Below are 17,411 nucleotides of genomic sequence, written 5' to 3'. Positions count from 1 at the left end.
TCTAATTTGAAATATTTGTCATTTACCTGGATGTACGTTTTTTTAAAAAAGTTTGGTCATGGCTGGGCGCGGTGCCTTATGCCTGTAATCCCAACACTTTGGGAGGCTGAGGCAGGCGGATCACCTGAGGTCCGGAGTTCAAGAGCAGCCTGGCTAGCGTGGTGAAACCCCATTTCTACTAAAAATGCAAAAAATTAGCTGGGCATGGTGGCACACACCTGTAATCCCAGCCACTTGGGATGCTGAGGCAGGAGAATCGCTTGAACCTGGGAAGCAGAGGTTGCAGTGAGCCGAGATCACGCCATTGCACTCCAGCTTGGGCAACAAGAGCGAAAGTCTATCTCAAAAAAAAAAAAAATGTTCGGTCATTGCTGTGAAGTGTTATTAAAATATTTTTATTCTGTTTTTCTTTTTTGAAAGTCTAAATTTCAGCTGGGCGCAGTGGCTCACGCCTATAATCCCGGCACTTTGGAAGGCTGAGGCAGGTGAATCACCTGAGGTTAGGAGTTCGAGACCAGCCTGGCCAACATGGTGAAACCCTGTCCCTACTAAAATTAGCCGGGCGTGGTGGCTCATGGCTATAATCTCAGCTACTTGGGAGGCTGAGGCACCAGAATTTCTTGAACCCGAGAAGCAGGGGTTGCAGTGGGCTGAGATTGTGCCACTGCATTCTAGCCTGGGCGACAGAGCAAGACCCTGTCTCAAAAAAACAAAAAAGAGGCTGGGCGCGGTGACTCAAGCCTATAATCCCAGCACTTTGGGAGGCCGAGAAGGGCGGATCACGAGGTCAGGAGATCGAGACCATCCTGGCTAACACAGTGAAACCCTGTCTCTACTAAAAAATACAAAAAATTAGCCAGGCATGGTGGCGGGCGCCTGTAGTCTCAGCTACTTGGGAGGCTGAGGCAAGAGAATGGCGTGAACCCGAGAGGCGGAGCTTGCAGTGAGCTGAGATCCGGCCACTGCACTCCAGCCTGGGCGACAGAGCGAGACTCCGTCTCCAAAAAAAAAAAAAAAAAAAAAGTCTTAAGTTTCACTGTTAGTGACTTATTACTTTCATCTTTCATTGTGATATCTGTAGTTGTCTCAAGTTCAGTGTTGAGATTGTCTTCCCATAGCTACAGGCTAGAGTACAGTGGTACAGTCTTGGCTCACTGCAACCTCTGCCTCCCGAGTTCAAGCAATTCTCCTGCCTCAACCTCCTGAGTAGCTGGGACTACAGGCGCGTGCCACCATGCCCAGCTAATTTTTTGTATTTTTAGTATAGACAGGGTTTCACCATGTTAACCAGGATGGTCTCAATCTCCTGACCTCTGACCTCGTGGTCTGCCTGCCTCGGCCTCCGAAAGTGCTGGGATTACAGGCGTGAGCCACTGTACCTGGCAACGAGTCATGTTTTTATTTTTTTTTTTATTTATTTTTTTTTTAGACGGAGTCTCGCTGTGTTGCCCAGGCTGGAGTACAGTGGCGCGATCTCAGCTCACTGTAAGCTCCGCTTCCCGGGTTTACGCCATTCTCCTGCCTCAGCCTCCCGAGTAGCTGGGACTACAGGCGCCCGCCACCTCGCCCGGCTAGTTTTTTTGTATTTTTTTTTTTTTTTAGTAGAGACGGGGTTTCACCGTGTTAGCCAGGATCGTCTTGATCTTGTGACCTCGTGATCCGCCCGTCTTGGCCTCCCAAAGTGCTGCGATTACAGGCTTGAGCCACCGCGCCCGGCCACGAGTCATGTTTTATATACATTTTGAAAAAGGTTGTTTTAGAAACATACCTTAACCTTAGGAGGAAATGGACGTTTGAAAACTTGCTTATTTCAAGACTTTTAAAAGTCTGATAGTCTGTAAAATGGCCTAAAATGAGGTTTATATTGTTATCTTTAATAAATTTTTGTATTAATAAAAAAAGATCAAACACTTTTAAGTATTTAGAATAAGTACATCCTCCACATTAAGTATGTACATGCATTCTGTTCATACAGGAAATACTGGCCGGGCACGGTGACTCACGCCTGTAATCCCAGCACTTTGGGAGGCCGAGGTGGGTGGATCACCTGAGATCAGGAGTTTGAGACCAGCCAGGCCAACATGAAACCCCACTTCTACTAAAAATACAAAAATTAGTTGGGTGTGGTGGTGGGCGCCTATAATCCCAGATACTTGAGAGGCTGAGGCAGGAGAATCTCTTGAACCTGGGAGGCGAAGGTTGCGGTGAGCCGAGATGGTACCATTGCACTCCAGCCCAGGGTGACGAGCGAAACGCCGTCTCCAAAAGAAAGAAATATTTATTAGCCAGGCGTGGTGGCTTATGCCTGTAATCCCACCACTTCAGGAGGCCAAGGCTTGATCGCTTGAGTTCAGGAGTTCAAAACCAGCCTCAGTAACATAACAAGACCTTGTCTCTACTAAAAATAAAATTTAAAAACAAATTAGCCAGGTGTGGTGGCATGCACCTTTAGTCCCAGCTACTCAGGAGGCTGAGGCAGGAGAATCCCTTGAGCCCAAGAGGTTGAGGTTGCAGTGAGCCATGATTGCACCACTGCATTCCAACCTGGGAAACAGAGTGAGACCCACGTTTAAACAAAAAAAAAAAAAAAAAAAGAAAAAGAAAAATATTTGCTCTCACCCACTGGTGCTAGTGCTGCAAACACAGCATTGAACAAACTCCCTGCTCTTGTGGAGCTTAGGGTTCAGTAGCATAGACATTCTTCTCCTTGCCCTCTCTGTAGCCTGCAGACATGTTTATATCTCTTCTAGTCTTCTAGAATGGTTTTTCCAAAATGGAGATGTGACCTTACCACTCCTTGGCCTTGGGTTCCCCGTTGCCCATATTTGTCGATATTATAATACCCCAAAGCCTTCCACTGGCGCCATGTCTTCTAACCTGGCACACCAGCCTTATTAGTGTTACTCGTTCATTTCTGAAGAGATTCTAATGTCCACAGTTCTGTCTTGGCCAAGTAGTTCTCTGGACTCGGATCTCTGTCTTTATCTGTTCTCCTCCTATCTGTTAGTGCCCTCTCAAATCTCGCCTTCTCTCAGATCTTACTGTCATATGCCATCTGTCCCTTCCCTGTGGTTACACAGCACTGTTCATTGATTCATGCAGTCACGCAGCAAACAGTTCTTGACGTCCACCGTGTGCCAGGCACTGGAGATACAGCAGTAGAGATATAACCCTCACTTTCAAAGAGTTCACAGTCCAGTCAGGGAGACAGGCAGGTAAATTGGTGATGAAGTATTGCTGTCCTGAGTGCTGTTACTGATAGGCACAGTGCTAAGGGAGCTGAAAGGGGGCGCCTGACTCAAGTGCTGGGTGGGACAGGATGGGACAGGACTGCTTCATGGGGGCAGGGAGACAGGTAAGTTTGAGTTATACATAGATCTAAAACCACTGTGGTTCTTGTTAAAGTCAGCTTGACCAGAATACATTTTTTTATAAGTACATTTATTCTGACTAGATTGTAAACCGCAGGAGGACAGAAGCATAATGTCATTTCTGTCCCCTCGTCCAGTATATATTGAGAAAAGTGGAACCACGGTGTAAATATACATTCTGTTGGTTAGTTTTAGTTTTCTGTGGATCATTAAAGATCAGATTTTTAAATTGGATTTCAGAGATTGACAACAGTGACTTACATTTTGGTCTTTATTCTCTATGTTTCTAGTATTCATATTTACTAACAAGTCAGCTGGAATCTCAGCGAATCTACTGGGAAAACAAGATAGTTCGGATAGAGAAGGACACAGCAGAGGAAGTAAGTCTGTTTGGTTTGGTGACTGCTGAAATGCCACATGGCAGGGCACTCTGATGGGGGGTGTGGAAGGCAGAGTACAGGGAAAGAGGAATCTTACCATCTTCCCGTCTCAGGCTGGTAACAGGTGGAAAACTTTTGCCACTAAAAAGAAACTTTGGATTTAAAGGCTTGACTGTTTTGATATTTTAGGGTCTTAGGGGGTTTTGTTTGCTTTTTTTTTTTTTTTTTTTTAAACCTCAATCTGGTTTTCTAGTTTTTTAGTGAAATTCCACTAAAAAGACAGAAGTATCTACTTAAGGGTTTGTCATTTTGAGTCAGGCACTTGGGAACCGTTGCCTTTGGGAGCTAAACATGAACTTCTAAGGCAGTGAAATGGCGCAGAGCCCTTTTAAATGGAAGGAAATAAAATTGGGCAGAGATATTGGCACTTCATTATTAACCCTGAAGGTCTAGGGCAGCAGTTTTCAAATTTTAATGAAATAGTCCTTTAAAAAAGATGCCATTCACTACTTTAGCAAAATTAAACAGTGGTATGATTTTGGTGGAAACTTAGATGGAAGGCCCAGAGCTCTGTCTCCAGTATGTGCAAGGAACCCTGTGACTTCCAAAGAAGGTAGTCTGAAAACTAGTAAGCACCTGTGTATAATTGTGTATAATTATGGCTCTAGGAACATTTCTTTGGACCTAGGGACACTGTCTGTAATTCAGTGATTACCTTAGTATGAAATAAAATCTTGTAAAATTTCTCGATTACTTTAGTAACTTTGTGAGTCCCCACCTGTACTTGGGCCTTCAGATAGGCAGTACAGAGCTGGGCTTGGGGCCCACCTCTGAGGTGGCTAGGAATATCCTGGATCTTAGCAGGCAGGGCCATGGGCCCCAGTTTCTGGATATGCCATAAGTGGGCAAAATCAGGGTTTGTAAAAATTAATGCTTAACATCAGCTTTAGGCCTGGTATAGTGGCTCACACCTGTAATCCCAGCACTTTGGGAGTCTGAGGCAGGCAGATCACTTGAGGTCAGGAGTTCAAGGCCAGCCTGGCCAACATGGCGAAACCCAATCTCTACTAAAAATACAGAAATTGGTCAGGCGTGCTGGCAGGCGCCTGTAATCCCAGCTACTCAGGAGGCTGAGGCAAGAGAATTGCTTGAGCCCAAGAGGCAGAGGTTGCAGTGAGCCAAGATTACACCACTGCACTCCAGCCTGGGCAACAAACTGAGACTCCATCTCAAAAAAAAAAAATCAGTTTTAAAATGATTCGCAGTTAAAAGTTATGGATGAAATTCTTACAAGAGCCTTCTAATCAACGCAAGTGCCCTTCCGAAGGCACTCAAGGTCACTTGACTTTACTAGTTCTGAATAGGGCTTGATTAGAGTATGTGCAGGGAGGACCGCCTCCCAATGCTCTTGATGGAGGCAGAGCACAGGTCACTGCCGCATACTGTAAAGTCATGGCTCACAGGAAGTGCATTGGCAACTCTGCTGCAGCTGCACTCATGGGTTTTTCCATGGGATATACCAGCGTGACTATCTCAAGTGCTTCATCCAGATGCTTGAGAGCTAAGCTCAGGATTCTCTCTGCCCTGTAGGATTCTTTAGGGTTAACTTCATTCCCTAAAACATGCCAATGAAAAGCAAGTCAAGGGGCAGGGAAACGAAACACTGAAACTCATGTTTGCTTTTAGGTCAGGTGAAATGGAAGCCAGAGCAGCTCTAAATAAAACGCTTGAGGTGCTTAAAAAAGGATGCTTTTGTTTTCTGGTAACAAATGTCATTTATCCATAAGTTAATTGATGATGCAAACCTTTTGTTCCACCACTGTCCTTCTTTTGGCCAGTCTCTTGTCCGTTAGCACCCCCAGCAGTAGAACATGTTCAGGGAGTACCAGTAACCCAGACCCTGGGTCTCACTGACAGAGATTCTTGTTTGTGGGCCTCCTGTTGGTATGAAGGAGGGGTGTGGATCAAGGTTGAAATTCGTTGTAGGCTTCAGTTATAAACACTGTTTCTTTCCCCCAGTGCCTTAGGTAGGGCTGTTATAGTAGCATGTGAGCAGAGCCTATTCTAGGTGACGAAGCTCACAGACACTCAAAGGTTCTTAGTTTTCATGGCCATATATGAAGAACACATGGTAGGTAGAGGTAGTCGTAAGGTGAACTCCTCTAGAAGTATATCTTTTCTTGTGGATGTCTAGCTTCATGTTAATCAGTATTTTGCCAGCTGTGGATTGTAAAATGAGTTTGGTGGACCACAACTAGCATTTTTATTAGATAAAATAGTGTAGATGTAAATATTAGGGTGTATTACAATTAACTTTTTTTTTTTTTTTTTTTTTTCCTGAGATGGAGTTTTGCTCTATCTTCCAGGCTGGAGTGCAGTGGTGACATCTCGGCTTGCTGCAAACTCTACTTCCCAGGTTCATGCCGTTCTCCTGCCTCAGCCACCCGAGTGGCTGGGACTCCAGGCACCCACCACCACACCCGGCTAATTTTTTGTAATTTTAGTAGGACGGGGTTTCACCGTGTTAGCCAGGATGGTCTCGATCTCCTGACCTCGTGATCCGCCCATCTCGGCCTCCCAAAGTGCTGGGATTACAGGCATGAGCCACTGCGCCCCGCCGACAATATTGTTTTGTGAAACTCATTTCAGGTTTGTGTGTGGCATGGATGTTTCTTACTGTGGGCTAATGGTCAGAATTTTTCATTTGTTTTTTGAGATTGCGCTACTGCATTCCAGCCTAGGCAACAGAGCGAGACTCCATCTCAAAGAAAAAAAAAAAAAGAAGAGATGGGGAGCGCTTATTATGTTGCCCAGGTTGATCTCCAACTCCTGGGCTCAAACAAACCTTCTGCCACGGCCCTCCCAAAGTGCTGGGATTATAGGCGTGAGCCATGGCACTGGACCAGAAATGTTTTAAAAAGCACTAATTTAAATCGTTAACATTTGTCTGTAGCAATATTAAAAATCTTTTTGGCCAGGCGCAGTGGCTCACGCCTGTAATCCTAGCACTTTGGGAGGCCAAGGCAGGCAGATCACAAGGTCAGGAGATCAAGACCATCCTGGCTAATGTGGTGAAACCCTGTCTCTACCAAAAATACAAAAAATTAGCCGGGTGTGGTGGCGGGTGCCCATAGTCCCAGCTACTTGGGAGGCTGAGGCAGGAGAATGGTGTGAACCCAGGAGAGGCGGAGTTTGCAGTAAGCTGAGATTGCACCACTGCACTCTAGCCTGGGCGACAGAGCGAGACTCCATCTCAAGAAAAAAAAAAAACACACACACAACAAAAAAGCCTTTTTAGGGTTACTTTTATATTTTCATCTTGATTTAAATGTGTTTAGCTTAAGTATCTTTACTGTCCAAGACATGCACCATTTGGTTCCTTATGATAGTAATTTCTGTCTTTTCAACTTCCTTTAACTGACAAGTCAGTTTAGGAGAAAATTTCAAAAGGATCTAGTGCTCTGTTATTTTAAAACAATATTGAAGAGAAAAGTGATACCTAACTAGAATTTGAGCAATTTTAAAGCTATTTTGATTTTTATGACATAGAAGAACATTTAGAAATCTCTCTTCCAGCTGGGCGTGGTGGCTCACGCCTGTAATCCTAGCACTTTGGGAGGCCGAGGTGGGCGGATCATGAGGTCAGGAGTTCAAGAACAGCCTGGCCAATATGGTGAAACCCCTTCTCTACTAAAAATAAAAAAATTAGCTGGGCGTGGTGACATGCACCTGTAGTCCCAGCTGCCCAGGAGGCTGAGGCAGGAGAATCACTTGAACCCGGAAGATGGAGGTTGCAATGAGCCAAGATAGTGCCACTGCACTGCAGCCTGGGTGAGAGAAGGAGACTCCGTCTCAAAAAAAAAAAACTCTCTTCCGTGTTCTTCCAATGGAGGTTGACTGTAAAGTTAATTTGAATGGAACATTTATTTTTGTTTTACTGTATTGTATTGTATTTTTTTTGAGATGGAGTCTTGCTCTGTCACCCAGGCTAGAGTGCAGTGGCGAGATCTTGGCTCACTGCAACCTCCACCTCCCTAGTTCAAGCCCCTCCCTGCCTCAGCCTCCTGAGTAGCTGGGATTACAGGCACCTGCCACCGTGCCCAGCTAATGTTTGTATTTTTAGTAGAGACGGGGTTTCACCATCTTGGCCAGGCTGGTCTCGAACTCCTGACCTCGTGATGCACCCGTCTCGGCCTCCCAAAGTGCTGGGATTACAGGGGTGAGCCACCGTGCCCGGCTTATTATCATTATTATTATTATTATTATTAAAGCTAGTGTTATTAGAGACTTGCTAGGCAGGCTGTATAGAAAATGATTAAAAAGAAAGGTCCAGCTGATCCCTGGGCTGTATGACCTAAATTCTCAGCCACTTTCAGTTCCTGTTATATTGCCTTGTGGTTCACCCAGCCTCCCGACTTTGCCTTCCCACCTAATCTTTTGCCAGTGTCCTCATACCAGTGGAGTTGAGGAAATTCCCAAGTTCGCAGATCTTCACACAGGAGTGGATCCAGTATCTACCTAGCCAGACTCCAAAATACTCTGGGATAGGATTGCTGCCATCTGACATGTTATACATCAGAATTTTTAAATTCTCTTATGTTTTTAAGGCTGTGTAATATGAATTAGTCTATGTATGTTGATTTTATAAATAGACTCAAAAGACCATGGACTGCTTATGTTACATGTGGCTTCGTGATACTTGAAAAAATTATTGGGAATTGGAAAAAATAAACGACTAGAGTCAACTGTCACAAGTTTCTTATATTACCAATGTTTGTCTCTACAAAAAATACAAAAATTAGGTCAGGCGTGGTGGCTCATACCTGTAATCCCAGCACTTTGGGAGGCCGAGGTGAGCAGATCACTTGAGGTCAGGAGTTTGAGACCAACCTGGCCAACATGGCATCTCTACTAAAAAATACAAAAATTGCCAGGCGCGGTGGCTCACGCCTAGAATCCCAGCACTTTGGGAAGCCAAGGCGGGCGGATCACGAGGTCAGGAGATCGAGACCATCCTGGCTAACACGGTGAAACCCTGTCTCTACTAAAAATACAAAAAATCAGCCGGGCGTGGTGGCGGGCGCCTAGAGTCCCAGCTACTCAGGAGGCTGAGGCAGGAGAATGGCGTGAACCTGGGAGGCGGAGCTTGCAGTGAGCCGAGATCGCACCACTGCACTCCAGCCTGGGCAACAGAGCGAGACTCCATCTCAAAAAAAATAAAAATAAAATTAGGCCGGGCATAGTGGCTCATGCCTGTCATCCCAGCATTTTGGGATGCCGAGGCAGGTGGATCACCTGAGGTCAGAAGTTTGAGACCAGCCTGGCCAACATGGTGAAACCCTGTCTCTACTAAAAATACAAAAATTAGCCGGGCATGGTGGCAGGCACCTGTAGTCCTAGCACTTTGGGAAGCCGAGGCGGGTAGATCAGCTGAGGTCAGGAGTTCAAGACTAGCCTGGCTAACATGGTGAAAACACATCTCTACTAAAAATACAAAAATTAGCCAGGCATGGTGGCACGTGCCTGTAATCCCAGCTACTCGGGAGGCTGAGGCAGGAGAATCGCTTGAACCGAGGAGGCAGAGATTGTAGTGAGCCAAGATCATGCCACTGCACTGCAGCCTGGGAGACAGAGCAAGACTCCGTCTCAAAAAAAGAAAAAAAAAAAAAGATCTCCCGGCATTTTTAATCTTATTACAGAAATTCTTTCAAATGATTACCTCACCTTTTCTTTATATTTTTTCCCTGTCTGGAAACTGCCATTACCTTTTCTAATTTTGATTTGTCAAAGTTACATACATATAATTGGGGGGGGAAAATATGATGTTAGCCCCAGAGAGCACACCACATTACCTTTGTGAAATGAATCTGATTTCTGTTTGCTCCCTCAGATTAACAACATGAAGACCAAGTTTAAAGAAACAATTGAGAAGTGTGATAATCTAGAGCACAAACTAAATGATCTCCTAAAGGAAAAGCAGTCTGTGGAAAGAAGGTAGGTACAATTGGTCTATTCTGTTGTAACAGGCTCTATAAACAGACAGTTTCTTTCATTCCTATGGAAACACCCTCATTTTCAAATATACGTATCACCAGGTTTTCAGGAGTCTCCCTATGTATGGAACAGGCTTCTCATTTATTAAAAAATGTGGGGTTTCATACCAGATGGATGCCATGTGGAATGCAATGCTCTCTCCTGATGTCTGTGCGCCTGAAGTGTGTGCAGATATCTTCCATTTTTGCCTGTGAAAAGCAATTTTCTTCCATCCAGAGCCTTTGGCTTCTTTGAGCCATTGTGGCTGTGAACTGGCAGTTAGGAAGGAGACTGTGTCTAAGCTGGAAATGTTATATACTGTGGCCTTGGGCAGGAGTTAAAGGCAAAAGATGTTGAATATGGAGCATAAAACTCATAAACAGCATAGCAATAACATTCCTTATTTACTATTATTTAGGAAGATAGTTGCTACTGATTGAAATTACCAGCCAGGCATGATGGCTTACGCCTGTAATCCCAGCACTTTGGGAGGCTGAGGCCGGCAGGTTGCTTGAGCCCAGGAATTCAAGACCAACCTGGACGACATGATAAAACCCCATCTCCACTAAAAATACAAAAATTAGCTGGGCATGGTGGTGCATACCTGTAGTCCCTGCTACTCAGGAGGCTGAGGTAGGAGGATCACATGAGTCCGGGAGGCAGAGGCTGCAGTGAGCCAACATCTCACCACTGCACTCCAACCTGGGCAACAGCGAGACCCTGTCTCAACAAAAATAAATTTTTTTTAAGCTATTGTAAAAACAACACTACAAAATTAATAGAAGTAAAAATTTTAAATTACCCTATACTTTCAGCACCCTAACAAATTGAACAACTGTGTTAAAGAATAAAGAATAGAGTTTAAACTGGAAGGGTTTTTTTTTTTTTTTTTTTTTGGAGACAGGGTCTTTCTCCCTGTCACCCGGGCTGGAGTGCAATGGCGCGATCTCAGCTCACTGCAACCTCCGCCTCCTGGATTCAAGCGATTCTCCTGCCTCAGCCTCCCAAGTAGCTAGGATTACAGGAGCACGCCACCACGCCCAGCTAATTTTTGTATTTTTAGTAGAGATGGGGTTTCACCATGTTGGCCAGGATGGTCTGGATCTCTTGACCTCATGATCCCCCCGCCTCAGCCTCCCAAAGTGCTGGGATTACAAGCATAAGCCACTGCACTCGGCCAGCTCACTACATCTTCCACCTCCCTAGGCTCAGGTGATGCTCCCACCTCAGCCTCCCAAGTAGCTGGACTACAGCTGTGCACCATCAGCCCTGGCTAATTTTTTTTTTTTTTTTTTGAGACGGAGTTTCACTCTTGTTGCCCAGGCTGCAATGGCGTGATCTCAGCTCCCCGCAACCTCTGCCTCCAAGGTTCAAGCGATTCTCCTGCCTCAGCCTCCGGAGTAGCTGGAATTACAGGCGTGTGCCACCATGCCTGGCTAATTTTGTATTTTTAGTAGAAACGGGGTTTCTCCATGTTGGTCAGGCTGGTCTCAAACTCCCGACCTCAGGTGATCCACCCGCCAAAGTGCTGGGATTACAGGCGTGAGCCACCGCACCTGGCCTCTGGCTAATTTTTTGTAGAGACTGTTTTACCATTACAGGTGTGGGCCACCACACCCTGCAAAACAGGAAGTTCTTTTTCACCCCCTAGATCCTGCTATCTAGTGTTAACCATTATTATCCAGTACTAGTGAATATTTATTCTAGATGTTTAGCTCTGCCCACATAAATATCTCACATGCATAATCTTTTCTCTGCAAAAATAGAATGTAGGTGTTATCTTTGATAAAATATGTTTTTGGACTTTTTTTCATACTAGCACATCTAAATCTGTCCTGATCTTTGTGTAACATCTGCATGCTGTTTCATTGCATGGATGTACCATAATTATTTTTGTTGTTGTTGTTGTTGAAATAAGGTCTTGCTGTGTTGCCTAGGCCGGAGTACAGTGGTGTAATCATAGCTCACTGCAACCTCCAGCTCCTGGGCTCAAGTGATCCTCCTAGTCTGAGCTTCCTGAGTAGCTAGGACTACAGGTGTGTGCCACCATGCCTGCCCAATTTAAAATTTTTTTGTAGAGATGGGGTCTTGCCATATTGCCCAGGCTAGTTTTGAACTCTTGGCCCCAAGTGATCCTCCTGTCTTGGCCTCCGAAAATACTGGGATTATAGGCATGAGCCACTGCATCTGGCCTACCATAGTAATTTTGACCAGTTCCCTATTGATTGTGTCAGGTTGTGTCAAATCTCACAGTACTATAAGCAATACTGTAAAGAGCATCTTTCTCCATGTCTCTTTTTGCCCAATCCTGAGTATGTATATTCTATGGGATAAATTCCTAGAAATGAAGTATCTGTGTCAAAGGGAATGCAATTATTTATTTATTTATTTTATTATTATTATTTTTTTGAGACGGAATCTTGCTCTGTCGCACAGGCTGGAGTGCAGCGGCATGATCTTGGCTCACCGCAACCTCCACCTCCCAGGTTCAAGCAGTTCTTCTGCCTCAGCCTCCCGAGTAGCTGGGATTACAGGCACACACTGCCACACCCGGCTAATTTTTGTATTTTTAGTAGAAACAGAGTTTCACCATGTTGGCCAGGCTGATGTTGAACTCCTGACCTCATGATCCACCCTCCTTGGCCTCCCAAAGTGCTGGGATAACAGGCATGAGCCAACGTGCCTGGCCCAAATTTTTAATTTTTATAGATATTGCCAAGTTGTCTTCGAAAGAGTTTATACCAGTTCATGCTCCTGTGCCAGTATGTAAGTGCCTCTTTTCTCATGTCTCAGCTCTTGGGTGTTCTGATACATAAAAATAGTATCTTAAATAGTGGGGTTTTTTTGTTTGTGTTTTTTGTGTGTGTGTGCTTTTGTTTTTTGTTATTTTTTTTGAGACAGGGTCTTATTCTGTCAAACAGGCTGGAGTGCAGTGGTGCAATCACAGCCCACTGCAGGCTCAAATTCCTGGGCTCAAGCAATCCTCTGCCTCAGCCTCCCAATTAGCTGGGTCTACAAGTGCACATCACCACACTTTAAATTAAATAGCTAATTTATTTAATGTTTCTTTTGTAGAGATGGTGTCTCACTATGTTGACCAGGCTGGTTTCAAAGCGACCCTCCTGGCCTTAAGTGACCCTCCCACTTTTGCCTTCCATAGTGCTGGTATTACAGACATGAGCCACTCTACTGGGTCTCAGATGGTGTGGGTTGTTTGAGACAAGGTCTCGTTCTGTCACCCAGGCTGGAGTGCAGTAGCATGAACACAGCGCACTTCAGCCTTGACCTGCTGGGATCAAGCAATCCTCCAGCTTCAGCCTCCTGTAAATCTGGGACCACCGGTGCACGCTACCACACCTGGCTAATTTTTTTGATTTTGTGTAGAGACAGGGTCTTACTTTGTTGCCCAGGCTGGTCTCGAACTCATTTCCTCTTTCATTTGCTGAAGCGATCCTCTCGCCTCAGCCTCCTGGAGTGCTGGGATTCCAAGCATGAGCCAACGCACCTGGCCTCAAATGATGGTTTCATTTGCAATTCTTTTTTTTTTTTTTTTTGATATATAAACTATTTATTAACAGACAAGGCCTACAGACTTACTTCTTCTTGGATACATCCACGTTGCGGCCACGGCGGCAAGTGGTCTTGGTGTGCTGGCCTTGGACACGAAGGCCCCAGAAGTGGCGCAGCCCTCTATGGGCCCGAATCTTCTTCAGTCGCTCCAGGTCTTCACGGAGCTTGTTGTCCAGACCATTGGCTAGGACCTGGCTATATTTCCATCCTTTACATCCTTCTGTCTGTTCAAGAACCAGTCTGGGATCTTGTACTGGCATGGATTCTGCATAATGGTGATCACACGTTCCACCTCATCCTCAGTGAGTTCTCCCGCCCTCTTGGTGAGGTCAATGTCTGCTTTCCTCAACACCATATGAGCATATCTTCGGCCCACACCCTTAATAACAGACAGCAAAGACTATTTCCGCCGCCCATCGATGTTGGTGTTGAGTACTCGCAAAATATGCTGGAACTTTTCAGGGATCACTAGAGACACGGCGGCAGCACAAGCAGCGGTGTGTAGGCCTCTTGTGGAAGAGCTGCAATTCTTTACTTATGAGTAAGACTGGACATCAAGAAGAGGGCACTCCCAAGTCTAAAGCCCTTTGGTTAGAATAAGTGTACTTTTTTTTCCCTTCAGCAAATGCAATGAAGTCAGAGTACTTGACTCTCCAAGAATGCCACTTTTCCTCATAACTTCCTTATCACAGTTATCATCTGCAAGGCACCTATTTAACCACTGACTGCAAAACAAGCAGTAGAATTTTTACCATCAGTCACAGAATAGTTTCTGCTACTGAAACATTTCTGATGCTTTTTTAAAAAGTGTCTTAAAAGTACATTTGTGGGCTGGACGCGCTGGCTTACACCTGTAATCCCAGCACTTTGGGAGGCTGAGGGCAGTGGATCATGAAGTCAAGACATTGAGACCATCCTGGGAACATGGTGAAACCCTGTCTCTACTAAAAATACAAAAATTAGCTGGGCACAGTGGCAGGCACCTGTAATCCCTGCTACTTGGGAGGCTGAGGCAGGAGAATTGCTTGAACCCAGGCAGCAGAGGTTGCAGCGAGCCAAGATCACGCCACTGCACTCCAGCATGGGCAACAGAGTGAGACTCCATCTCAAAAAATAAATAAATATATAGTACACTTGTGGACTGGCGCAGTACATCATGCCTTTAATCCCAGTACCGTGGAAGGCCAAGGCAGGTGGATCACCTGAGGTCAGGAGTTCAAGACCAGTCTGGCCAACATGGCGAAACCTAGTCTCTACTAAAAATACAAAAATTAGCCAGGCATGGTGGCGGGTGCCTGTAATCCCAGGTACTTGGGAGGCTGAGGCAGGAGAATCACTTGAACCCAGGAGGTGGAGGTTGCAGTGAGCTGAGATCGTGCCATTGCATTCTAGCCTAGGCAACAAGAGCGAAACTCCATCTCAAAAAAAAAAATACGCTTGTGTTAAGTAAAGCAAAATTCTTGCTTTGCGTAGCTGATTGCGATGGCAACAAACCAGTCTCCCTCATCATGGGAGAAAGGGGTCTGTCCTAAAGGGATTCTGAAGTCATGGTTTCTCTGTTCAATCCCAGAGCAGAAAGGGGACTGTGTCAGCAAATGAAAAATGTGCTTTTGTCTTCCTTTGTTTTTCTAAAGGTGCACTCAGCTAAACACGAAAGTGGCCAAACTCACCAACGAGCTCAAAGAGGAGCAGGAAATGAACAAGTGTTTGCGAGCCAACCAAGTCCTCTTGCAGAACAAGTTAAAAGAGGAGGAGAGGGTGTTGAAAGAGACCTGTGACCAAAAAGATCTGCAGATCACCGAGATCCAGGAGCAGCTGCGTGATGTCATGTTCTACCTGGAGACACAGCAGAAGATCAACCATCTGCCTGCCGAGACCCGGCAGGAAATCCAGGAGGGACAGATCAACATCGCCATGGCCTCAGCTTCGAGCCCTGCCTCTTCTGGCGGCAGTGGGAAGTTGTCCTCCAGGAAGGGCCGCAGCAAGAGGGGCAAGTGACCTTCAGAGCAACAGACATCCCCGAGACTCTTCTCCCTGGCACCGTGAGGGTGTGCTGGGACCTTCAGCTAAATGTGAGGGTGGGCCCTAATAAGTACAAGTGAGGATCAAGCCACAGTTGTTTGGCTCTTTCATTTGCTGTTGTGTGATGTAGTGAATGTAGAGGGTGCTGACTGGAGAGCTGATGGAAAGGGGCTGCGTTTGAAAAGGTCTTAAGAGTTCCCTAACCTCAGACATTCTAATGACCATTTTGCCTTCCTGCTTGGTAGAAACCCCAACTCTGCTGTGCATTTTTCCGTTGTATTTATGGAGTTGGTGTATTTGACATTCAGTTCTGGGGTAGGTTTAAGATGTTAAGTTATTTCTTGTAACCTCAAAGGTAAGGTTATCTAGCACTAAAGCACCAAACCTCTCTGAGGTCATGACAGCTGCTTTAAAGAGAGGTTTCCATTGGCTACTAAGGAGTTATGAAAATTCCCTAGCAATAGTGTCATATCATTATCATCTCCCCCTTCCTCTAGGGAGTGGAGGAATTGCTTGAATGTTATCTGAAAAGAGGCCTGGTAGTAAACCGGGCCCTGGCTCTTTACCAGCAGTCATCTCTTCTTGCTCTGGGGCTAGCCAGGAAAAACAAACAACCCGGGGCACATTAGGTAGACTCAGTGTAGGAAAAATGGTGGCAGCTCCACTGTTTATTTTTGGTGACTTCATACGTCATTATGAACCGCAATTAAGGAGTAGGCTTAATGGCTGTTCCCAAACTCAAATCTCAGAGTGGATATCCTAGCATCTAGCAAGACTGAGTGGGGAGATTTCTCATCCATGTGAAAATGTAGAGTGAGGCCTCTGACTAGCTAATTGTGTATTTTGCTGGGTTCAGTGTTTTCTAAATGTTTACAAAATATTGGGCTGCATGTTCAGGTTGCAGCTAGAGGGAGCTTGGGCAGATTTTCAATTATGCTTTCAAGATATAACCAAAGGCTGTTTCTAAATCCTAAAATTAGAATTTCAACAGAGCCCCCTTTACAACAGTCATATAACGCTTGTGTGGGCCAACAGAGGGGCTGTGTACTCTCTCTGGAACCATAAATGTCAAGTAATTCATAACCTGCAGTAATTGAGCAAACTTAAGACCTGTGTTAGAATTTAGTTTCTTGAAGAGGTAGAGGGATAGGTTAGCAAGATGTATTGTTAAATGAGGGGTTTTGGTTTTTGCTTTCTAATTAGCCAAAGGTTTTCAAATGATCACATTTCAGAATAGGTTTTTAGCCTGTAATTAGACCTCATCCCCTTTGACCTAAATGTCTTACATGTTACTTGTTAGCACCTCAACTGTATTGCTAATCACCGTCCATTTTTGTGGGATATGCTGCAGCATTTCCCAAAAAACTTTACCTGTAATGTTGCAAAATGAATGTACTCAGACATTAATTTTTACTTAGGGCAGACCAACTCTTTGAGTCTCTCTTGGACTTATATATACAGATATCTTAAGAGTGGGAATGTAAAGCATAACCTAATTCTCTTTCCTATAGAGATTCTATTTTATTTAAAATCTATTTTTACACTAGTTAGAATCCTGCTGTTTTGGCCAAGTAGTTGTCTTGCATGTCTGACCTTGCAGAAGCTGCGGTGGATCATAGCATACTAATGAAGAGAATTAGAAGTAGTTTACAAAGCTCGCTCACTCATTTCTCTGTGATCCCCTCTATCCAGCGGCTCCACCACCACCTGGGAAAACAGATTTTTCAGCACAGGTGGGATAAATGCTCTGAAAGGCTGTGCCCAGAGGAATGAGCAAATAGGCAAATGTTTCCAAACTACTTGAAGGTTTAAAAAAAAAAGTTCAAGAACAAAAAATCTTACCAAGATACGTAAAGAAAGTGTGTGTGTGTGTGTGTGTGTGTGTGTGTGTGTGTTATAAAAACAAGGAGTCATGTTTGAATTTCACAATATCACATCAGACAGAAGCTGTTTTCTTCAGGATGGAAATGAACCACTTAATATATCCATACTACCTTGAACAGTGAAATTGAATTAAAATAGCCAAACTTGGAAA

At 44.9% G+C, this 17,411-nt stretch overlaps 1 protein-coding gene and 1 pseudogene across 4 annotated transcripts in view; one reads left to right on the top strand and one right to left on the bottom strand.

The window, feature by feature from the left end:
* BRAP (BRCA1 associated protein) overlaps positions 1-17,411 on the top strand; it is a 44,084-nt gene extending 26,673 nt beyond the window's left edge. For 2 of the 4 annotated variants that reach the window (XM_077952927.1, XM_077952926.1), the window contains 2 exons: positions 9,642-9,745; positions 14,989-17,411. In XM_077952927.1, coding sequence (XP_077809053.1) covers positions 9,642-9,745; positions 14,989-15,352 — 468 coding nt within the window. In that variant the 3' untranslated portion in view covers positions 15,353-17,411. 4 annotated transcript variants of the gene reach the window in all.
* LOC100423723 (small ribosomal subunit protein uS13 pseudogene) lies at positions 13,322-13,853 on the bottom strand (annotated as a pseudogene).

This window comes from Macaca mulatta, chromosome 11, assembly GCF_049350105.2.
Source record: "Macaca mulatta isolate MMU2019108-1 chromosome 11, T2T-MMU8v2.0, whole genome shotgun sequence".
NCBI classification, from domain to species: domain Eukaryota; kingdom Metazoa; phylum Chordata; class Mammalia; order Primates; family Cercopithecidae; genus Macaca; species Macaca mulatta.
This window is presented reverse-complemented; position numbering and strand designations above follow the sequence as displayed.